The sequence below is a fragment of the Pholcus phalangioides genome, unplaced genomic scaffold (genome assembly GCF_987345545.1).
Source record: "Pholcus phalangioides strain wild (caught in Gottingen) unplaced genomic scaffold, Ppha-v1.0 ptg000042l_1, whole genome shotgun sequence".
NCBI classification, from domain to species: domain Eukaryota; kingdom Metazoa; phylum Arthropoda; class Arachnida; order Araneae; family Pholcidae; genus Pholcus; species Pholcus phalangioides.
In genome coordinates this window covers 3,285,223-3,311,556 of record NW_028301628.1, presented here as the reverse complement: position 1 = coordinate 3,311,556, position 26,334 = coordinate 3,285,223, and the positions used below count along the sequence as shown (strand labels likewise).

At 37.0% G+C, this 26,334-nt stretch overlaps 1 protein-coding gene across 3 annotated transcripts in view; it reads left to right on the top strand.

The window, feature by feature from the left end:
* Positions 1-26,334, top strand: part of LOC149063898 (synaptogenesis protein syg-2-like) — a 553,183-nt gene that overhangs the window by 419,775 nt on the left and 107,074 nt on the right. For all 3 annotated transcript variants that reach the window (XM_089255271.1, XM_089255270.1, XM_089255272.1), the window contains exon 2: positions 18,023-18,358. In XM_089255271.1, the coding sequence (XP_089111397.1) occupies positions 18,023-18,358 (336 nt within the window). The remainder of the gene's footprint in view (positions 1-18,022; positions 18,359-26,334) is intronic.

Genomic DNA, 26,334 nt, shown 5'->3' with positions numbered 1-26,334 from the left:
CATCAGAAAACGTTTGTTTACGTCATGCATTTCCTCCTCGCGGCGGCCTATTTTTTTTCGTCTGTTTGTTGGTTTTATTTTGTCTCATTTTCGTTTTTTTTTTCCTCGGTATTTCCTCATTTCATCTCGTTTTCTTTCAAACACAAATATCTCAGAAAAACATTTTTCTGGAGCTGACATCAGAGTAGAATCTTAAGAATCTTAGGTGATGTAAGAATCTTAAGAAAGAGAAAACCTACCTATAATCTTTTCTATTGCAAAATGTTTTCTATATATGATTACAGTATAAGTCAGTTCCATCAACCGCTGGTCCGCAGAGCGTTGCCGGAGACCGTGGGAATTTCCTACCATAATGTAATTTTAGATTTAATGAATAGTTTATATAACCATATATTTACCCTACTGTTTATTTTCTTCCGTTCCGCAAATTAGTTTACTACAGTCTTTATTTTCCCCCGTTTTTACATTTTGTTGGTCAGCGGAATATTTCAATTCTATATTTCTGCTATTCATATATCTATGGTATTTGATCAGAACATGAAAACTCCAAAATAACAGTTTTGAGATATAAGCATTTGCATTGTCATTTAAAAATCAAAAATAAAGCATGCACACAAATACGAATGAAAATATATTTCATCAGCATGTTGTTTAGCTGTATGCACGTATTTGTGCATTTATCTCACTTCTAATTAGTTATAATTAGCAAGACTTGGCCTACTTTTAGATCAAAAAGTCATGTTTTGGAGGTATTATGTTCTGACCAAATACCAGGGATTTTTTGTTGGTCTCAAAGCACTCCTCAAAAGGTACCTACTATTTATATTTTCCCCTATGTAGGAATATTTTCTTCCTCCCCGTGAAATCTTTCTTCCCTTCATTTTCTATGCCTCAACGATAGTACCATTTTTTTTAGATTCATTTCTGCTAATTGAACTGAACTGAATATTTTAATTTATGCTCATACTGTATTTAATTAATATTTGTTCCACCATTTGGTTCAATATACATCGCAAAGCAATGGTTAAAAATTGGTATTTAATTAGTGCTACTACGTGTCTGAACAAAATCACTAACGAGAATAAATTTATCAAAATCCTAAATGTTACAAAAAAAGAAAGTTACTGTGCAATAAAACCAACCACCCCGAAGTCATGCCATTTTCACATCATTATAAAGAATTTTTTTTTTTTTGCAAATTGTAAACAAACATTTTTTACTCCTATCACGAATCGATGTAATTAACTAAAACCCCCATAAAACAATACTGGTATTCCTTCAAGTAATTAATTTCTACAAATTAGAAACGAAGATGTACTAGAAACGTTTATATCATAACTAAAATCATGATCACGTGACCAAAAAATTTGCGTTTTAGGCTTTTTCAATATTTCTTTATTATTTTTTCAATCTGTCAAAAAATAATTAATGCATTAATTAATCGAAAAATCTGTGTGGCGCACATGTGATAAAACCTTGAAATGTGTCTCTACCCTAAGATTGAGGGACTAGATGACTGAATAAGCATAGAAATGAAAAAAAATAGATGTGCAAGCACGTGAGTGACCAAAAGAATGGCCTAGAGGGTGTGTGTGAGCACGAGAGCATAGGGAGAGACGCCCAACATCACAGATCTGAACTGGTAACACCAAATATGTATGTATTTGAAATCATCTTTCTCCCTCAACTCCAGACATTTAAGTCCATCCTGCTTACGCATGGGTTGGACTAAGGGTGACATAGTGCAATTATGTGACTAGAACACGTTAAAAGCATGTGAATACCAAGAGAGCCCCCCCCCCCCCTAGAAAGTGTAAGAGCATGTAAGTGACCAAAAGAGTTACTTGGAGACGCAATCCTATTCATAGGACTAGGGGACCAAGCGGGTTATAGTACTGTACGATTCCACATAAAATGTGTCACCGCTTTTAGCCGGATCAACAACGGTCTGCGCTATCCTAAAACTCGAGGTTTAAAACTCATCAAACACACGATCAGACTAATTGCATATCCGCCACAGTACACTGAAAGAATGAGTGTTCATAAAAATCGGACAAGAACACATGAAAGGCGACAAAGTCAGGATAGCCCATGGACTATGCAAAACCATGAATCTTCCTCTTACTTCGTCTCCGAACAGGAATACTAACGAGAACATATTCACCAAAAACCACAATCGTATAAAAAAAAGAACATTAGTGTGCAATAAAAATAATCCATGCCATACCATTTCCACATGATCATAATCAAATTAATATTTTTTCCCTCTTCTATTTCGAGTCAATGTAATTAACTAAAGACCCCAAAAAATATCTCTAATACTCCTTCAATTCATTAATTTCTACAAATTAGGAAAGAAAGCGCACCCCAGAAACGTTCATATCAAAACTAATCAATCCCGTGGCCAAAAAATCGCTTTTTTAATGCTATTTTCACTCCGTCATTATTTTTTAAATCTATTGAAAATAATTTTCCCGAAGTCGTTAAGAGCTGATTAACGATATCATGAACGAGAACCGAACTCGTAGATCCAAAAACATTTGTTATACTAATTTCTCACTCGTATTCAATATTAATTTTTTTTTCCTTATTCTATGTACATGAAAATGTGTCTTTTGACGTCATCAACAAAAGCGTAACAGCTGAGAACAAATGTGAAGACGGTCGTTAAAATCATTAGTTCTATCAATTGTATGGGTCCCTGCCCTGGGCCCCCCTCTTCCCTGACAAAATATAGAAATTTGGAAAGCTGGAAATCACATACATGCACATTCATTTGCCCCCCCCCCTTTTCTCATGAATATTCATCATACATGAATGCCCGATCGTTTAGGCGAGCGATGATAATTCGTAACAGATGTGGATATTAAAATAATTAAAAGGCACGAGAGAGAAGACCATTTTCCAACTCTTCCTTTTCCCGCCCTTTTGAAAATACTGATCAATATTTTTCAAGGGAAATCTTCCATTTCTCTCATTAATTATTACATGGGGAATTCATTAGAATTGATCGCTGAGGCATGAGGAGTTCGTCACACCGACAGGATGGTAGGGATTTTGCACAGAAAAGCACGCGAGATATCGCGCATTTTAACGATGGGGCAAAAATCTAATGGAATTATTCGTTATTAGTACGATTTTTAATTTTGAAATGAACGTGTTCCCCTTTCGGATATTATTCTAATTTCTATTGAAGCATCTATCTTTGAACATGATGAAAAATTATGCACTAGCAGAAAAATGTCATCAAAAATATTATATAACATTTATTGAGTAAAAATTACTCCGAAATGTAATTGAATGAAAATTGTTTCAAAATAAAAATGCCAATATCATATGAATAATTATTTCAAAATGTTATTGAAAAAAATTGTTTCAACTAAAAAAAAATGTTTTAAATAAAAAATTGTTTCAAATAAAAAATGTTTTAGATAAAAATTGTTTCAAATAAAAAATGTTTTAGATAAAAAATGTTTTAGATAAAAAGTTGTCGAAATGAAATATAAATTCTTCCAAAATGTATCTGAATAAAAATTGTCAAAATAAAAATAAAAATTGTCAAAATAAAAATAAAAATTGTCAAAATAAAAATAAAAATTGTCAAAATAAAAATAAAAATTGTCAAAATAAAAAATGAATATTGTCAAAATAAAAAATGAATATTGTCAAAATAAAATACAAATTGTTCCAAAATATAACTGAATAAAAAATATTTCAAATAAAAAATATTTCAAATAAAAAAATTGTTGAAAATAAAAAAATTGTTGAAAATAAAAAAATTGTTGAAAATCAAATAAAAAAATTGTTAAAAATCAAATAAAAAAATTGTTGAAAATCAAAGACATATTATTTACAAAATGCAATTGAATAGAAATTGTTTTGTTTGAATGCCCGATCGTTCAGGTGACCAATGATAACTCGTAATAGATTCGGATATTACAATAACTAAAAGGCACCGAAAGAAGAGTATTTTCCAACTCTCCCTTTCTAGAAAATATTGGTCAATATTTTTCGAGGGAAATCTTCCGTTTCTCTCATAAATTATTGCATGGCAAATTCATTAGAATTGATCGCTGAGGCATGAAGAGTTCGTCACTCCGAATGGATGTTAGTGATTTTACTCAGAAAGCGCCGCGATATCGTGCATATTGATGACGGGGCGAAAATCTGCTTCTCGAAATTATTTATTAATAATATAATTTTTAATTAAATTTATTCTCGTTACAAGCAATCCATTTCGGGTTTTTTATCTGATTGATTTCCTGTAAGATATCGATTTCTAGAACATGTTTTTGATTTAGAGAAACTTCTTATAAGTAATATACCTCCCAAACATTGTAGTTGTGCATCCACGAGCCAAGCATGTGGAGGCGCAAACTAGTCCGCGAGGCGTCTGGCATTTCTTTCCTAGCATATATCGCTCCCGGACGGGCCAGGTAACTATTGTGACCGGTGTGACCGGTATTGTGACCCGTGAGTGTTGAGTGGACGAATGACCGTATGAACGACCGAGTGAGCATGCGATTGAGTGACCATGTAGGTAGGTGAGTTACCGACTGAGTGAGCGATAGAATAAGTGCCTGTGTGACTCGCTCAAAAACCCATTCACACTCAGTCATCCATACGGTCACCCACTCACTTAGGCATCCGTACGATTTCTCATCCCCTCAGTTGGTCACTAATACAGTAACTCACGTCATGTCACTCACTCACTCATACGGTCGCTCATACGGTGACACCCACTCGATCACTCATACGGTTACTCTTTCATTCATACTGTCACTTGTGCGATCATTCATCCACTCATTCCATCACTTATTCATCCACTCAATCGGTCATTTATACGGTCACTCATCTACTCGGTCATTCGTACGGTGGCTTATAGCATCACTCATACGGCCACTCCCCCACTCAGTTGGCCCTGTCCGAGGGGCGGAACGTCGGAGGCGAACTTTCCGGATCTCCATATTTTCATACATTTCCATTATGTGATGTAAATAATTATTCATAATAATAGTAATACCCATAATCATAAGAAACAATACATTTTGCTTTTGGGAGATGGCTACTAAATAATGAGTCATTATTCAATTTTTATTTTATAAATCTCCGCCGAGAATTTACACATTCAATTTTCATTTGGATGAACACAATTTTTTAATTGCGTGATACCACCATTATGGAAGTATCACGAAATATTAGCATTTAGATAGAATGAAAATTTTCTTATTTCCAGCTACCTCAAGCAATAGTTAATTAACATTATAACAAAGAATAATAATTATATTATATTCAATTTCTAACTGGTTAGGGAAACTAAATAATATTTAGGATATAATTCCCTTTAGGGATTATGAATTTCCATATGTGTTATTCGTAGATGTAAAGTAATTTTTGTTATGACTATTAATTTCTCTTTAAGTGGAAAATTATCTTTCCTTTAATATGAGTGGAAGTGAAATCATTTGTTATCCTTATCGTTATTTGGATAAGATATTTTATTAACATTTATAACCAAAAAAAAGAAAACCTCATACACACAGGCGCATATTATTTAATGCTGTTATAATTAAGTATTCAATTTTTTTATGATAGTACGTATAATTTTGCCTCCGTTGAGGCAAAATTTTGTTTTCTTTGCATGCGCAGTCGCGTGATACAACGTGTTTGTTAAGCTTCTGTATAGAAGGATTTGTGTAGTGACTAAAACCCGTAATATAAAATATATATGCAATGAAAATATTTCTCTAACATTGTGAATATTCTTCGTTAGTTTGTGGAGTAGGAGTTTCAAAATATCGTTATGAAAGATCATGGAATAGTTATAACGTTATTACATTGACCTTTAAGTCTAGACAAGAAGTTTCCGTACTATATTCTGAAAAACAGTACGACGAAATGTTTTTCAAACATGCTGTGTATGAAACAATCTTTCTTTATATGAAACACCGGTTTCCAGGGGTTTTTTCCTCAATGCATCCTTACTAGAAAGAAATTACTGAAATTTTGTGGCGCAGATTAATATCATTCTCATGTTTCCTATCACTCGTCATTTTTAATTTTCGAATGGCTACTACTACTGATACTAAACCACGCATGCTACTCGTCAACAATCCTCTGCGGAACATCAAACGAATTAGTACAGGTTGGAATGTGCACGTACGTGTAGTGAAATTGACGTGAAGTTTGTTTCTGTGTAATGCTTGTTACATGTACTGCCGCCATCTGCTATCAGTTTTTCTAACTATGAGTGAAGTGTAATGATTGGATAGTTCTATCGTTGTTGGCATGCGATACTAAGAAAAATTTGAAAGACTTTTTCGAATGACTACGAAGTGGTTCAATAACAGCTCTGAATACATAACTCCATGATCCAAGTCTAAATAGTCGCCATTCGATTTTACAAATCTCTAATGTATGAACATGCTCTCATTTTTTATGAACTGCTTAGCGCCCGAGTGGCGTGGTGATAAGATTCCCATCTACTACCGTGGACGTTGCTGTCACGGTCCCAGGTTCAAACCCGGGCAAGAGTTACAAAAATGTATTTTGCCTAACGAGCTTAAGGCGACCACCGATAGATGGCACCTTCGTTTCCAACCCAACTTTTTAATGGCAGTAAATTGCAATATAGCGATACGGATACACTGGTGTTTGGTGAAGTAGAAAGGGATGGTTTTATTTTGTGTTGGCGGGTTGACCATGAATTGAAGATGCGTTGAGAACGCATCACACTCTCTGCATTATGGCTGGATAAACTGGTTGTTTCAGAAATCGAATGATACATCAGGACCTAATGATTTAGGATATTGATAGGCCATTTCTAAGTCAAGAGTCGATCGAATTCTATTTCACGTTTGTCTACTTTCTTTTTCTAAATGTCAAGAAAAAATTATTCTTGAAGTAGATGAAGAAAAAACATTTTGAAAGAAATTAAATGTGCGAACTCTTATAAAGACAGAATGCGCCAAAAAATACGGGATTCAAATAATTACACTGAATACTATTTAATCAAAGATTAGCTAAATATTCGTTTCTACGTCAATTGGTTACAACATCCCTAAAATATTCAGGGAAGTGAGATTCCCGTGAAATGTTAACCTACACCAATTCTATATATGGGATCATGTATTTACCAAAATGTTGTCATGAAGAAAACAAAAGTGATTTTTATGGAAATCATCAGTAAATGCGAAAACAGCCAACACATTTTTTATTTCGCGCATTTTTTGCATCGTTTCTCTCATTTACGAACATTAAATTTAATTAACTAAGAATCAAATCCGTACGGGTTCGTAGAAACGAGTGTCGGCTGTATATGATTTAAAATACATAGTAAATAATACAGTATAATACTGCAAAAAATGTAGTCTAAACATTTTGTATTTCATGCAAGATTGGGCCCTATGATGATTATTACCGTTGGCATATATGCTTTAGCTCAATCACATGTATGTAAATCATCAAAAAGAAATAATGATTTCAGTTTACATTCATTTCCGCAAATCATAAATTCAAAAGTACAGCTGTTGCTAATTAAACATTCGGCAATATTAAGTTCGACGGTGGAATATTTTGCCTAGATTTTGCTTTAGTCCAATGTCAAGAGGCCTGTTTCAGAAAGCAGCTTTGAAATTTAGTTAGCGTATCCCAATGAGTTCTACGTATATCGTAAGATTCAGCACTTAGTTGCATGTATAATAAATCTTCCTTCAAAACGTTAACACTTGAAGCAGATAAGAAAATAGCATTTCGTCAATGCTTTCTGAATTAAATATCACAGATACAATCTCCTGCATCAGCAAATTCAGAGAAACGCCTGGAAACTCTCTTTCTCAATCTCCGACTGGAGAAGTTCTCCGGGTCTAAAACTCAGTGTGAGAAGAGAAAGTGAGAATTTTCAATACCTGAGAGGATAATAATAAGTTCGCGCTCCAAACGACTTCTCTAACCTTATCCCCATCAAACCATATTAAATCGAGGTTCCGAGAAAAGATTTGAAACATTAGCACATTTAGCGAAAAGTCGTGCTGAAAACTAGATTCAAGTTCTCCCTTGTGGAATACTTCACCTTCAAATACTTTACCCCGCATATCATTGCTGGTCATTTCGAAGTTACGAATCTAATTTCAAATACCGTGTAGCTTTGAATAGAGAGATAGAGAGAGAAGAGCAAATGCAGCAGGTTGCTCAGTGATAATTTTTGAAGTATGGGTTGTTGAATCACATCCACGTATATACAGTTTTATAAAACTTGAAGAAATGCGCAATTTTGAAAATTCGTTTCGTAAAGACCACTGTTAGTACCATCGAAACCATCGTTAGTATCATATCATATCAACACTACACCCATTGTAAGACTCGTGGAATGTTTAAACTCTTCCTTGAAGTTTTGTTCAACATGTGTGGCACATACATGGAGAGTAGCCGATTACATTTCCTTCTCTAAACGTTTCAACTAGTGTTTCGAAAACGGATGCTGCGTGTGTGTGACGATGATGATGCTATAGACCATATATGTTCAACCCATGACCCGCGGGCCAAATGTGGCCTTCGTAGTCATATGATTTGGGCTGTGACCTCAAACCGAATTTTGTAAAAATGAATTAAGCGGCATCCACATCACCCAAGTGATCCGCGATGCGTTTGAAATTCGCATGAGTGGCCCGCGGCAAATTTACGATGACCCACAACATATTTACAAACCATTGAGTGACTCGCGATACAGTTCCGGAGCACTTAAGAAGCCGGGGGGACAGTTTCAGTTTACTCAAGTAACCCGCGGCACATTTCCATTTCAGTCATGTGACCTGCGACACTTTTACAGATCAGTTAAGTGACGAGTGATACCGTTCCAGAACACTTAAATGGCCAGCGGTGCAGTTCCACAGAACTCAAGTTACAAGCAGCACAGTTCCACCGCACTCTAATTACACTTGGCACATTCCCACATCACTCAAGTGGCCCACATCACATTTTCACGTGACTTGAGTGGTCCGCAGCACTTTCTCTGGTCAATTAACTAACCCGCAGTATATTTACAAATGCCGCGCAGTTCCGGAGCACCTAAGTGTTCCTCGCGGCACATTTGCAGATCACATAAGTGACCCCACGACACGTTTCAAACCAATAAAGTGGTGCGTCCTCTCCTAAAGGTTGAGCACCCTTTCTATAGACCAATAAAATAATTATTATTTCAGATTCTTTTTTAGAATCACGACCTCAAAACGATATGCAGCATCATCACTCTGATGGCTATTTCCACTGATACTGCGCGTTTATAGTCATTAACGAGATATGTCTTTTACCACGATTAGAATAATAGGTTCCTTATTAAACTCAGATTAGAATTACGAACGCACCTTTTAAACAGGGTGTATTTCGGAGATGGTCATTCTTAACCCCTCCCCCCTTCTGTGCCACCCTCAAACATTTGAAATTTTCCGCGTGTTAATGACGTCACTTTTAGCAAAAAGGTACATGGTGTGGAGACAGCCCAGGGTTTAAAGGTGATCTACTTCCAGCTGTTAAGAATCAACACACTTTCGATCTATTTGGCATTATTGATGGCACTCCTTGTGGCGATTAACGGATGTGTAAAAATTTGTATACGGTATTTTATATTAGAACTGAAAGCAGCAACCATTAGGAGTTGAGGTGATGGAGCAGTGTTTCCAAAAGTGAGCAATATCGCCCCCTAGTGGACGATTGAATGGTCCAGGGGGGGGCGATAGAAGTTACGGGTATAATAAAGGATCCTATGAGTTCACTTGAGTTGGGGAGCGTTGAGGTTAAAAAAATTTTGAAATAGGTGAGTGCGCGTGTGTGTGTTTACGTACGTATTATGCCGTGGACTATTTTCGAGTATGTGCGATCCCGCAAAGCTTACAGAACTTAGTTCAATATATATATAGCAAACAATGCTAGCACGTAGTTTTTAAGTTTATGTCTAGTTGTAGCTAGGGTAACTCGGAGGGGTTCGGGATGATAATGCACAAGCTGCGTGGCGTAACAGCGTAAGCGAATTCACATCGGCCACATGAAGTGTGTGTGTGTTTGTCCTTACAGCATTCACTCATAGACATTGTCTGCAGAGCGGTATAGTTAGCCGCTACAAGAAGATTTATTACAAAGCTTTGATAATATATGTTGTGCATGAAGAAAAAAAACTGAATTAAAAAGTAAAATTTTATGTACAACTGGTACAGTCTTCTCCCTCGCCCAGGCCATCTCTGTTGTGAGGAGAAATGAGAAAGAATTTACAAGGGTTAACTAGTACGCTGTTGGGTGGCTATGCGGTTTTTGTCCCCAACCATTTTTGGCTGTGTCCTCTACTTCTTTCTGTCTTGGCGCTGTAAACCAATCTTATAGAATGCAGAAGCATCGGTCAAATCGTTGCGCAGGGGCCAAACTGGTTATTAACCACTTCACGATCAAAGGGCGAAATATTGCGTCCAAACACCAGTGGAATGTATTCAAACAAGTTCTATCTGCTTTCTTCCCTCTCTTCTGATCATCCCGAAGCTTTTTGTTGCAACCTTACATTGTTTTTTTCTTTTTGATTTTTCTGTATACCTTGACGGTGATTTTTCCTCACATATGATTATCTTTCTTATAAGAGTGAAAGAACAGGTAGGATGAGGGTGAAAAGAAATTTTTGTACCTACATTCTTATCAACTTATCTCTATATTATATTGCCTTATATTCTTCCTTTTTTCCTTCTTTTTCTTCCTTTCTTCTAATGTGCGGTTGGTTTAGAACAAGGTTGCTATATTTATTGCCGATTCGTCAAACAGAAAGCATCAAAATTTCTTGACAATTCGTTCGCAAGCGAAGGAGTTAAGATTGCTTCTAGGTAATTGACTGTTCATTATGAAATGTTCAAATATAACTACTGACATATCTCTTGAATAGGGCTAATTCTTGAATAACGTTTGCAAAATCTTCGCGAAAATTTGTAAGAAAATTTGTTTTTGATTATTTTAATGTTTCTTCGTGATTAAAGAACTTTTCTGTCATGCTTGCACTTGGGTATCTTGAAAATGCCTTTTCATTTCAACTGAAGTAATCGTAATTACTCGCGAAACTCAGACTTTCTCACGTGGATATCATTACCAATGCATTCAATGAACCTAATTCCGTTTCTTCGTCTAAATTTACGAGTTTACATATTCACGTACAGCTTACTCGGCGGAAGTTAATTTACATAAAATTTACGCCTGCATGTGTGAAAACTTTCCTTTCGATACGAAACCTCCTCTTTACTCAGGCACGATTTCCCTATTAAAATTTGATCAGGCACTGAATAAACCTCCATCGAGGGATGCTGTTCAATGGAGTATACACCAGGAAAAGAATCAATTCTTCGGAATATAAATACATCCCATACAAGCTTGGTGCGCTGGGCTCCTCTCGTGCCGATTGATCGGCTTCAACCTTGAGAATAAGGTTAAGAGAAAGTTATTGACCTTATTTCGAAGCTTAAAGGCTATTTTTGGAAAAGGAGGCTCAGGAGGAGGAGGTTTATTTCGAGATTGCAGAGCCGATGCTCCCAGTCGATTCCGTGAACTTATATATAAGTACTTTCCATACGAATATTCCCTCCCGCATCCCACGATGAAAGCGGGAGGAAATTTATTGATCTCTATCTCTCGATGGCCATACGGAAATACCCCCAGTAGTAGTATTCGTAGTAGTTAAGTCTGCTGCTGCTGCCTTGAGCTGCAGAACCTCAATCAATCCATCTCCATTAACTGCTTGAATATATTTACTGGATACCCGAGCGTTAATCTTTGTGTACGTGCACGCTTGCAGTACTCCAGCAGTAGCAGCAGAAGCTTACTTATTTGCTTATTCCTCATAGTTTAGAGGTGGGTGGAAGGCCGTTTTGATTAAGTGTACCAGGTGGATATACATGCTCCAGTATAACCTTCCGTTATCATACGCCACACACATGCAGAAAATCGTTTCACAAAACTTTTATCTCTGCTATACCTCCCTCTCTCAAAACCTTAACTATAAAACTAATTACGTTATGCAATAATCGGTGTGTGAATTACCCGGTGAATCACGCAAAGTGTTACCGGCACGCTATGTGCGTGGAGGAAATCCAACCGGTTAGAATCTTGTGATGTAAACGTCTAGACATCAACTAAAATTGCAAGTTTGGTAGGCTATATATATAGTTAAGCAAATTTGCAATTTAAAAGAAAAATTAAACATAGATTCCAATCATGTGTTTTAAATGAAATCGTGAATAGAATTGATGATAACGGACGCCCAGTGGGTCAAAAATTTAGTCCGCTAATGGAAAGGTACCATCCACAGTATAACCTCGTTTATACAACTTTCACATTTGTACGACGTTCAGCTTCAATCACTTCCTAAATGTATATGTTACTGTATAAGTGAACACCGTTGCGGAGGTTATGCCTACTCACCAGTCAGTTGTCTCGACAAAGAATGACTAAATTTCACTACATTTACCACTTTTACCTGCGATTATGCATAATCCCCAAATAAAAATGGAAAGGTTGATAAACACGGAAAAAATCTATAACCTATCTTCTCTTCGTTAAACCAATTAATTATTTTTACCCTTACATGAAACGTGCACTACACGTATTTTGCAATAAAAATTGAATTAAATTGAAATAAATACAAATACAACGCCACAACAGGCAAACTGCCCAACGAGGTGGCTGACTTAAGAACATCATGGATCCCCGAGCCCCTACCTACTGCTGCTACACCACACATGCACCCCCCCCCCCGCGGAACCCCCCAACGAATCGGTACATGCGGGAATGTGCGTGTACGTGTAGTGCAACCTGACGTGAAGTTTGTTTCTGTGTAATGCTTGTTATGTGTAGTGCTGTCATCTGCCCCCAGTTTTACTAACTATGAGTGAAGTGTTATGGTTGAATGATTTACAGTTGTAGGACTGTTGCTCTCTGTGGCGAGACTTTTTAACGGGGAGATCGGCTCGCATTTGCGCCTTGAAGTTGGGAACCACAGAAAACCAACTTCAGCCGACCACCACTGTGGGGTTCGAACCCGGATCCTCGCATCACGAGTCCGGCACTATAACCACTCGACCACCACAGCGGTGTGAAGGAGATAAAAACATTTACTGTGAAAACCATTATCAGTCGTGTGAAGTTGTTTTTCTTCACACGTATCAGTATATGCAAGCAAAATTACCATCGAAATCCCCGTCCTTGACTAGATTGAACAAATAATTATTTGACGGATTGTCATATTTACCAACACAGACATGTGATTATACATAATCACCATTGAATATGATAAATTCTCGATTTATGACCAAAAATTGATAAATTTCAGTTGAGGAAAAAATAATTAGATTTTACCGTCCGCTATCTAGATTATAGGAGTGAAATACATCAACGCCTTAAAGTCCTATTTCACGGGACCGGAGATCAGTGAAGTGTTCGTTAACGGGGAGTGTCCGTTTAGGGATGTTCCACTGTTCGACCATTTATATAGCTGATGTTACCTGAATATAGTTTTCATGTCGTGTTTTCATTTCGCGTTGTTGTAAATGTCACCAGAGAATATACGAACTATTTTTTTTTCTCTCGATATTCTGATACCATGTAAAGACTCGGAATTATTGGAAAAAATTCATCAAGTTATCACGCATATATTGATAAACATCCTTTATTTCATATTGGTCACTATGTTGTCATGTACCCAATCGATTATTTTTTCGTCGGTGACAGTTATTTTAGTCTTTGTCGATGTTCTCACCGTTCGTCAAATGAACGCAACCCATAAAAACGTCATTCACTTCACCAAAATAGGAACTTTTGACGTCAGTACCAATACGAGTGACGTATCATATAAGAAAAACAAAAACAAAATGCTTGTTTTTGTTCAATTGGTTATTGAACAAAAACTAAATATACGACGGGTACCAAGTGCTTTGCCCTTGTCTGAAAGACACTTAAACTTTCCACACACCACGATGATGATTAAAGTCAGAAAAAAATTATACAGGGTGAACCCGACCTATTCTGCCAAACAAAAGGGGGGGGGGGGGTGATAGACGAACCCAAGTGAATCATGAATCCACCTACCAACCCTGTCTTATCTCGAATCATTTTTGAATTATGGTGGATAATCGATTATAGGTGAAGTATGAAAAAACCGGATTTCTGAAGTTTTGAATAGGTATAAACGCAAACTAAGCACATTTTTGGAAAGGTCAGAAAAATCCCATAAGGTCACATTAATTTTTTTAAATTATCTGCATTTAATGGCGCAAACACCCTTCTAGCTACAATCGGTAAAATTTGCCAAAAACTTGTCCGTTCCGCCAGCTTTCAAAAGAGCCTAGAATAAACCAAATTGATCATCTAGTTCAGGAGAAATTCAGTCACTCGTTCGCAACACATCACTGAAATCTGCGTTCGTCGAAGTAATTTTAGTACGTTTTAGCGACAATTGGCGATTTTTGCCTTTACCGATCTCTCAGCGCTTGTAGCTTGTGATTAAATACGGATATCCTGCGGATAAAGGTAGTGTCACCATATGAAATTTCAACCTTTTGCTTCACTTCATGAACAGAACAGTTTTCTTTATTTTGAATCATTTCTTATTCAATCACATTGATGTCATGGCACGCAAGCTGCTTTTAATGCACTTTTTTGAAAAGTTAGATTAACTTAAGTATTCAAGATATGTAAAAATTTTATGTTGTACCAGCATAGGATAACACATACAATCGGAAACACGAGTAAAAAAATTTGATATACAGCTATGATTAAATAGTATTTTTATTGATATTTCTATTAGCATATTGTTTCTCAACATGTTAAGAAGTTATGAGACCCATCAAGCACACCGCCCAATTGGTACAGTGATAAGATACTCGTCTTCCACTATGAAGGGTCCCGTTTAGGTCCGTGGATTCGAACACGGGGCAACCACCGATAGAAGGTACCTACATTTCCCCCCCCCCCAACTCCAATGGTAGGAAATCACCGTGTGCCAGGGTTTCTCAAACTGTGCACCGCGGAGCCCTGATGTGCCTTGAACTTTGACAAACCTTTTTGAAGAGATTCTTTGTTAAACAATTCTGGCGAGCCGACGGAGGTTCGCGGATAAGCATAGAATAGGGGGAAAGGTGCTCCACGGGTGTGAAAAAATTGAGAACCCCTGCCATAGGCAATACTACCGGAGTTGGTGTGCGTTAAAGGAATAGACCCTTTAAGAAAGTAAAGTAAAAATATTTATCGGGTATGTGAATTATTGATTTTGAAATCTATTTTAAGTTATATGCTCGGTCAGGCATGTGCATTTTTGGAGGATTGTCCAACCCTAATGGAAATCAGTATCGACTGCCTATTACGTTATAGCCGAGGTTGGCTATTTTTAAATTAGATTTAGTTAAGGACTTTTATCTTTATTGAGTTCAGAATAATTATATTCCGCGTAGCAAGGTAGAGATTAAAGCCGTGATGAAGGTGTCTCTAAATGAATCCGGAGCCTGATAATTGCAGGTTGGTTCCCCCGGCCTGTTATAGATGTAACCTCTATCCCAGATGGTTTTCTTTTCGTCAGCAGTGTTATTCACCCTAATGCTCTCGGACAGTTCGAGGAGCTCTTTGGGGGTCTTTGCGTCCATCACTCTCTTGGCTGTGAGAAGGCGCATTCATCTTACTTTAACCTCATTACTGTTGACGTATCGCTGCTTTATTGCGTCGTTAATACAGCAACGTCCAACTAGGAGACGTAATTGAATGTCGGAGAAAGGGTTTATTGCATTTCTCTTCTTCTTTGCTCCCTTTCTCTATTTTTTGCTTAGATTTATTTGCATTTCCACGTGTTTTAGGAAAGATTATGCTTCTAATATTCGTGATATTTAACTGTATGCTTGATTCTCTCCAACTCAGATATATTGTTGTTCCTATTTCCTAATTGCCGGGATTTCACGATTTTTTTTTTTTTTTTTTTGTGGAAATATATACAGCGAAACCTCCTTATGCTAATACTCGATATAACTATAAGTTCCTCAACGACGATATTTTTTCAAATCATGTTTAGAAATGTCTTTCTCTAATATTAAACTGCTGCCTCTCGATATAACGATAATCCCTCTGCAACGGTATTTTTTCTTGGTCCGCAGAGTATCATTCTATCGAGGTTTTACTGTATTTTATGGGGGAAGGGGGAAATCGGCATCCAAAGAGCCGTGTATTATCACAGAATATACAAGAATGATGTAAAATATATACTCATTATTGAAAAAAAAAATCAGAATTAATGAAATAAAAATATCCTAAAATTGATGGAAATTCAGAATTAGTGAGAGAGAAAAATCCCAGCAGAAAACTAAAAATCAGTGAGAGAAAGAATTTCAGAATTTATGTCATTTCAGAAATAAAGAAAATATTCTAGAATTGATGCAAATCAAACAAATCTGAGAAAATCACAGAATTTAAAATGTATTTTTGAGAGTATATATATATATTTTTACTTTCATTACAATAATTGGATCCCTCCCAAAACGCGTGGTCCCGTGTGACCACCACACCAAGGGTGGCTCTGATATTTAACATTTCTCGAATTCAAGTGATTATTAATTATTATAATAAAGAATTATTTGCTAGATCAGAACAGAGTATATGTACTGAAATACGCCAGTATTTCAAAAGTCACAGTATGAGCTGTGGAGAAATTTGTTGAACATGAAATCTTCGCAAGGATTTATAACAATGTTATTCCAAATCTTGGTATGAAACCTGGCGTTTTTTGTAACTGGAGAAACCGCGAGACACCCAGGCACTGCCGCGAAAAGTAACGTACAGCACTTCGGCCCCCTGGGGGGGGGGGGGGACTCGTACATCTCCGGCAAAACCAATACATATTGATACGTCAAAAATTCCATATAGTGCATCGTCAAAAAAAAAAAATTATGTAAATCGAAGAATCAAATGAATCAAGTGAATCTCAAAAAATTATTAAATGGAAAGGATGTTGCCAATTTCAGCCAAATCAATCGTAAAATGCAAGTCGTCAATCACAGCCAAAAAAAAAAATTCAGTAAAGTGCTGTTAAATTACAACGAAAACAATTGTCGATAGCAAGTGATGTTGCCAATTGCAGCCAGAAAAAATTGTTGAAAGCAAGTAAAGTTGCCATTTAAAGCCGAAATGACTACCAAAAGCGAGTGAAGTTGCTTTGTTTACAGAGGAAAACTATTTTTTTTTTCCAAATGCATTAACTTTCATGAAAGTAACATTAAGTCATGGAAATAGGGCTACAGTCCTACACAGAGAGCAACAGTCCTGCAACGATAAATCATTCAATCATAACACTTCACTCATAGTTTGAAAAACTGGTGGCAGATGGCAGCACTACACATAACAAGCATTACAGAGAAACACAAAAAACTTCACGTCAGGTTTTACTACACGTACGCGCACATTCCCGCATGTACCGATTCGTTGGGGGTTCCGCGGGGGGGGGGGGTGCATGTGTGGTGTAGCAGTAGTAGGTAGGGTCTCCAAAAATGGCTCGGGGATCCATGATGTTCTTAAGTCAGCCACCTCGTTGGGCAATTTGCCTGTTGTGGCGTTGCATTTGTATAAACCAAGTTCTTGTTTCTGAAACCTTCAAAGTAAGCTTCGTTGAAAATAAGGGAAAAACGGGACGTTTCATGTGAGGACGACGAAAATTACTGGAATGTCCCGTAAAGTTACGGATCATATGGTCACAATTTGTTTTCTTTTCTGGCCGAAAGTGTGTGTGTATATATATATATATATATATATATATATATATATATATATATATATATATATATATATATATATATATATAGAAATTCTGACGCTTATATATATATATATCTGGAACACATATATACATACATCTGGCCAACGCATTGAAAAGGTTGTTCACTTTGTACAATGTATATGATCTGTGATTGATAATTTATATTATTCATTTATCGCAGATTTTTATGAATAAATTTCGTTTTGTCTTTCTCAGATATCAGAGACTACACCGCCGTGGTGGGATCGGAACTGAGCATACAATGCAATGCCACGCCGGCTTTGCCAGATGACCAAGTCACGCTTGTCCTGTGGTACCGGGGTGATTCTGGCAATCCCGTTTACAGTGTTGACACGCGGCCCGGCATGATAAGGGAAGCGGCTCATTTCCCAAGCAAGCAGTTAGGCTCCAGGGCCTACTTCAATATGAGCAACAACGTGGCTACCCTCACGATACGGCCCGTGAAAGAGATCGACGGAGGCGAGTACAGGTGCCGAGTGGACTTCAGGAGGTCCAGGACTATGAACACTGCCATGAAAGTTATCGTAATAGGTAAAAAACAAAATACAATTTATATTGATAAAATTTCAATTTTTGTTGTAATGAGAATATCATTGCGTAACACAGAGTGTCGTTTGAATAAATTGCCGATAGTTTTTTGTTCCATTGGGTTCCATGAAAGATATAGAGGATGTCCTGATGGATTTACGGGAAAAATCAATCAACAGAAATTTCATTGACAAAATAATCCACGGACGGGAAATCGTTCCACAAGTAATTCACGGACGGAAAATTCAGCGGAAATTAATTCATCGATGTATTCGATGGATGTAGTCGCTGGCAAAATTCACCGACGAAAAAATCACCAGTGGAAAAATTCGCCGATGAATAAATCACCGCTGAGATAATTCACCTGCAACAGGTCGTCACTGGTGAGTGGCCAAGTGATTGAGCAAGTCAGTGCGATGTTGTATTTGTATTTCAGCCACCTCGTTGGGCATTTTGTCTGTGGTGGCGTTGTATTTGTATGTGTATTTGTATTTGTAATACGTGATTGAGTGAATGAACGAATATTTTGGTGAATAAGCTAGTGAGTGAGTGACCAAGTTGCTTTATGAGTGACCAAGTTGCTTTATGAGTGACCAAGTTGCTTTATGAGTGACCAAGTTGCTTTATGAGTGACCAAGTTGCTTTATGAGTGACCAAGTTTTTTTATGAATGACCGAGTTACTTTATGATTGACCATTGGGGAAATCAAGTGAGTGGTCGATCGACCGTATGAGTGATAAAGTGAGTGGATTAGTGAGGGATATTGAATGACCGCATGAGTGATCATGTGAGTGGATGAGTGGGGGATATTGAGTGACCGCATGAGTGAACAGGTGAATGCATTAGTCACTGAGTCAGTGAGCGATTGAATCACCGTCAGTCACTCATTTGCTCACTTGCTCATTCCCTCTTGATTCACTCATTTGCTCACTTGCTCATTCACCCTTGATTCACTCATTTGCTCACTTGCTCATTCGCCCTTAATTCACTCATTTGCTCACTTGCTCATTCACCCTTGACTCACTACGTCGCTTAGTTGATGAATTATTTGTCAGTGCATTTTCCCTAGCGGTAAATTGTCATGTCGGTGAATTGTAAGCGGTGAGTGGTTATCCGTGAATTTTCCTACAGTGAATTGTCACGTTGGGGAATTTCGTGGAGATGAATCGTTAGCAATGATATTCCACAGCACATGGCAATCATGCCATTGGCGAAATAACTTAGCCGGCGCTCCTCTGTATGAACTGGCAGAACAGAACAGACCGAGCACGACCAGGCTCTCTCGCTTACGTAATATAAGCTCATTGCCCCGGAGGACTTGACCCTGCCGGAGAAAATTATGATGTGCAAGGGGGAAAAATAATATTACATGGGGTCCCTATCATGGGATACAAATTATCCCGAGTAATGCATGTGCATTCATATACAATTCCTAAAAAAAAAATATGTGTGAGGTCAGACATGCATGTATAACGAAGAGATTCAAGTTATACAATGAGTTCGGGGGCCCCAATTTTAGTTCATCTTGAGGACCATTTGATATTAATCATTCAAATACGAGATTAAAAGTAGCATGTACTAGTAAAAATATATATCCAAAAGTGTGAGACTGTACAAATAAATAAGTAAAAATAAAAAATAAATCGCGGGCCCTATGGTGTGAGACCTAAAGGACCCCGAGTCATGTTCTGTGAAGTGACAGCTAGAACGGCGAAACATTGGGACTTGATTATTTAAAGTTACTTGGGTGTTTAGGCATTTTTCAAGCCCACGGTATCCTTCAAGTCACCCTAACAAAATCTCACGTACTCAAATTTCGATGGTACGGGGGCTCTCTCTCTCTCTTCTTACTTTACGTGCACGCTTGCTTAAAGTAGAGCGGTTTTGTGTTATTAAATAAACCTTCACAAAAGTCCCATGAAGCTGTGGCAAATCTTGCATCAAATTGGATGTTGGGTAACCATTCATAATCATTATGAATCTTCAGCAAATCAAGAAGATTCCTGCAGCGCTATCTGTTGGTGAGAATGTATATATAATAGTTAGCTTCTCTAAAGTAAATTCTGTGGCCTGTTTCTCAAAGGTGCGACAGAATTACTTTTTTTTATTATTAAACGTTTTTCTAACATTGCTTTCAGAAAATTGTTTATTATTACTTTGTCATCAACGTCAATTTACTCAAAGACATTTTTCTTTTAGCTGTATATTACTTTTTTAGAATCAAGTTTTTAACGCTTGTATGACACTCATTATACCCCATGCCAAAATTGGGATTCTGTCATGGTAACCTAGCCCACAGCACGCATTTCTACAGATGATTAATTGTACACAGTTTTTCGAGCGAGCAGAGCTGCTGTGCGTATTGGCGTTCGTCTTTATGTTGAAGAGTACAGGGTGTACCATACATTTATAAGTGCAGAAGACTGGACTATCCGACGGCCGAATGTGACGGATTGGCACGCCGGAGAGTTCTATAAATACTCACTTCTCTCTCTCTCCTACCCACACTTCCACCTATGCCCTAAGAAAAAACATCCTTTTTATACAAAAAAACTCACATTTACTCATATTTTCTGATCTCTATTACGTACAGATGACTGCTTATTAAATGGTGGTTATGTTACTTCCAAACTGTACTGTTTTAAGAAGTTACTACAGAAAAGGAAGTCCACACACACACACAAGAATAAAAATGTTGCACAAATTTCAAGATAAACTTTATAATGTCTTACTTAATTGTAGGAAACATAAGATCATGTACACTGTACAACAGTCTTCTCCAACAGACCCGCGTGGTCTCATTTTCATTTATTATTATTGCATTTAGCGTTGCGAAATTGTAACTGATTGCATCAATTTTTTTCTGATATGCAAATAATAAAAAAACAACAGATTTTCGATTTCATGGGCAGACAGTGTGAAAATTAGCTACGTTACAGGGATTCCGTGTTGTTTTGACTTTGATAAAGAGGATCTACTTACATCAAACAGGCTGGGAAACACTGCTGCACAGTACAGATACCCACACATTCAAAATAAACAAAACCTAGGCCGAGTTCTTACAAAAAACAATTTACTAAATTTATGCAAATTTATTTTACTGTTCATTGATAAATTATAACGCAGATGTGAAAAGGTAATATTGTAATTCATTAATGCATTATTATCTAAACTGAGCCAGATAGTACCGAGGCCAGATAGTCGAGAATCTACTATAGGTTTAATAAATCATAAGAATTGAAAGAATATGTATATTTGAATGCGGTTTGCGATAAAGTTATTCTCACAAAGAGAGATTTTTATGTTGGTATGTTGAAGGACCGGACACACCCCGCTTCCATTCTCAGAGAGATATCGAAGATTTCCCGGGGGATGGTTGTATCCGGAAATTTATTGATTTATGTGAAAATAACAAACAACGATATACATATATACAATAAAGAATCTGGAGTAAAAATTATTATGTTGGTATAGAAAAAAAGTTCAAATCTTAGTAGTTCAATGGTGCTTCATGAAAACACATCAAGGAAAATATGCAGGAGATAAGCTCTCCTGTTATTCGTATATATATATATGCAGGGTGTACGATTCTTAACATATTTCTGAAGTTTGTTGTTATTGGTGCTGACATAATGTTTTCATTGTGATGTGGACATTGGTGGATAAAGCACTATTGCTGATGTTATTTTACTTCAACTACGAATCACCGGCTGCAGTTTCACGAACGTTTCTGACACCGAAAAGGCTGCGAGAAAACTTCTGTGAAGCAGTTCTGTGACTTCTTTCGTTTTGAACTAAGTATTTTTTCCGTTCCAAAAAAAAAACCCTTTGTGAGAAGTTTTGGCAACGTGCATCCGAATTTCCCAATCCTTTTGATTTTTATGAATTTACGAATTATGATTATTCACGAATTTATGGGACACACTGTATTACGATCTACTGCACGAAATATTTTAATAAACCATCCATGAAGTTTGAGAGAGAGAGAGAGAGAGAGATGGCATCTAAAATACTCTATACGTTGCTCGAACGGAAACGAAAAAAGAATCAATACATACATAACAGAAGAAAATAAAATATCAAGCAATATAGGCTATTTTGTTTCTACACGACCGTAATAACGTGAAAATGAACGCTCTATCAAAAACAGACCTATTGTTTCATAGCCAGTTCATATTCCTACTCTTTTCTTCCCGATTTTCACTCTTGATATTACAGACGAAAAAAAATAGAATCGCTACGAATCGATGAAAGAAAATCAAATGAACCATTTCCAAATATACTATATATATATATATATATATCAACAGCTCCATCGTGAGATCCCGGGGTCAGAGCCAAGGCCAGTGGGGAAAACTTAATTCCACAATCTACTTCAAAAACCCACCATCCATGGGCCGAAAAGTAGAGTGAAGGGGGGATTTGTGGCGCATTGGAAGAGTAAAGGTTGTTTTTATCCGATCCTATATCGAAAATCCATCTCCAGAAAACGTCTTTCGTCCTACAGTATCGACTTTTTTCCTCTCCTCTCCGTCCTCTGATGGAGAAGAAGATAAAATACCGTATACACATACACAATTCTAACTCTTTTCCACGCCTGCAGTTTACTCAGAAGAATAAGAAAGAAGACTGGATTGCTAGAAGTCCGCACACACACAAACACACACAGGAAAAATCTTCGCGGTTATAAATCAAAACTTATTGCTTTTTCCACAATGACGCCGCAAAAGCCTTTTTCCAGTCGCAAAGAGAATATAAGGAGAAAGCGAGAAGGAGAGAAAGAGAGAGCGAGAGCAACTAGAAAACATAGCATTCTGATAAAGTGTATATGATGCAACTGATATTCTCTTCATCCTTCCACCATCTTATTTCTCCTCTTCCATGTATTGAGAGTAGAAAAATGAAACAGCAAACGGAAAAATCCTTCGCAAAACCCCCCGTCTATCCGAGTCTTCAAAGTATTATTAGTTTGCCCAAGAATGGAGTGGATATAGTGCATATAATATGTATCGAATCAAAGGCTGGGTATATATATATATCTATGGCCAAACTCTCAAGAGGTGGAAAAAGAAGGAAAGTATCAATAAGGAATACTTCATCCCCTTTCACTATCAATCTTCAGCTTTGTACTCGCTTTCTGGAGAGGTAAACGCCATTGACTGGGAGGTTCATTTTTGTTATAAGAAATAGAGAGAGGGAATAGTAGTTTTTTTTTTTTACATATATAACAATGCTTTTTTTCTTTCCATTCTCAGAGGTATTGTCTGCATTTAATAATGATTTATGATATATCTTTTAATAATGAGCCGAATGCGACGAACAATAAGATTGCAATTTATCTTGGGTTATCGTCGATTCAAGAGATTTCAGAGCCTGTATTTCTCCATAGGAAAATTTGATGAATAGCTCAAACACAGACAAACTCGGTTATAACGTCACCCCAGCCAGAATGCGAACCACTGGCAGTCTGCACTGATCCCCATAGAGAATAATGTTGAAGAAATTTTCTTATAACGTCAATGAAACTGACACGACTTCGGATATAACGATAAAATTTCGGTCGTACTGTTTCCGTTTCGATGGCGCTTCCCCAAGAAATACCTAAGATTAAAGCTGATCACATTAACATTTAAAAAAAAAACCTCAGACATGTTTACTGGCATGCACCGTATACGGCACATTAACGTATTCTTCCCTTTCCGAATATTTCTCATAAAAATGTCGTGTTTGTTTTTACGAAACTTACTTTAATTCCTAATATTTAGGGAATCAGGAACGATATCGTCATATTCTTTACCACATTTCTTACAAATTTCCAATGTTCACTTTTTCCCGTGAAATAGGACCCGGGTGTCTTCGTGATTTTAAATCAAGACTTATTGTTTCTTACACAATGACGTCACAAAAGCTTTTTTCCCATTCACAAAGAGAATATAAGGAGAGAGCGAGAAGGCGATAGGAAGAGAAGCAAGCACTACATGTGGAAAACATAGTGTTCAAGGAAAGTGTATATAATGCAACTGAAATCTCTTCATCCCCAAACCATCTTATTTCTCTTCTTCGTGTATTCAGAGAAGAAAAATGCAATTTCAAAAGTCCTTCACAAACCCCCTCTCTCTCCGAGTTTTCAAAGTATGTTTGCCCAAGAATGGAGTAGATATTGTGCATATAATATTTATCAAATCAAAGACTGGATATATATGTGGCCAAACTCTCAAGATATAAAATAGAAAGAAAAATGCAATGAATAAATAAATGTATATAAATAGTTGAAATACAGTTCTAAAACGATACCTCGGCTATAACATCAATAATTTCTGGTTTCGTCTGATTCCCATAGAGAATAATTTTAATGAACCTTGCTTATAATGTCAATGAAAAAGAAATGACCCCCCTCGGATATAACGAGGTTTTTCAAATACAAATACAAATACAACGCCACAACAGGCAAATTGCCCAACGAGGTGGCTGACTTAAGAACATCATGGATCCCCGAGCCATTTTTTGGAGGTCCTACCTACTACTGCTACACCACACGTGCACCCCGCCCCCCACCCCCCGCGGAACCCCCAACGAATCGGTACATGCGGGAATGTTCGTGTGCGTGTAGTGAAACCTGACGTGAAGTTTTTTTTTTGTTTCTCTGCAATGCTTGTTATGTGTAGTGCTGCCATCTGCCACCAGTTATTCTAATTATGAGTGAAGTGTTATGAGTGAATGATTTATCGTTGTAGGACTGTTGCTCTCTGTGGCGAGACATTTTAACGGGGAGATCGGCTCGCATTTGCGCCTTGAAGTTGGGAACCACAGAAAACAAACTTCAGCCGACCACCACTGTGGGGTTCAAACCCGGATCCTCGCATCGCGAGTCCGTCACTTTCACTACCCCCTTTTGCTACGTCCCTTTTTGCTACGTGTCTATGGTTTTTTCAAACGAAATTTCTAGGATCGGAGCTGATCACGTTCACTGAATGTGCGTTTGTTCGTTCCTTGTTCAATTTATACCTAAGATTGGTTGGGGGAACCTCCTACTTGTTCATTGACGTATAATGTAAAACGGGACATTCCTGTATTCCCTTCCCGATTGTTTCTCACAATAATGTTCCGTTTCTTCTACGAAGCTTACTTTAATTCCTAATTTTTACGAGAATCAGGGATGAAGGGGCAATTTGTATAATTTATAAACTATGTTATAATGACTGTAAAATCTAGTCATATTTGTCATGACACATCTTGCAAATTTTCGCTGTTCCTAAATTTTCCTTGTGAAATTCGTTTTAGATGACATGATGCATCGTTGTTTTCTTACCCGTGTTATTTATTTACAATATTTGGTGATTTCACCGAAAACTGGCAACCTTATCAGCGAGAACAGATGTGTCCCGTTTTAATAATCCCCAGATCCCCCGTATATTTCTCGATTAAATATGGTCTCCTTTATTATAAAGGTACAACAAATGCATGCAGAGCATTTGATTACATATTATGTTTTTTTCCCTCAAAAAGGTCTTAAAAATGTTTATCTCGGCTATAAGACAACATTTCGTGGTATCTCCGATGAAACACAAACAGAAAATGTTTTTTTTTTCTCCTGAGTTATGCTGCCCCCAAATTTTTCTATATCTTTGAATTCAAATATCTCAGCTAGTATTGTATTAGGATTTTTTCCAAGAGAGAAAGGGTAATAATTTTCCAACCGTGTTTATGAGCACAGGATGTTTGTGTAAAAAGTTAATTTTATTTATTTTAACAATTATACAACCTCTTGCAACTATGAATGGCGTATCTGAGATCTACTCGTTATTTGGATACCTTTTCTCAAATGGAAGTATGTCTCTAGGCTAAAATAATCACCAGTAAAATGCTGTTTGCTGAGCTAGCTATGCACCCTGTATATTCCACTTCTGCTGTCTCAGGTTGTCTTAGATGTCAAGTTCTTGAACACACGGCAGAGAAATAGCTGATAAACATCCAATCAA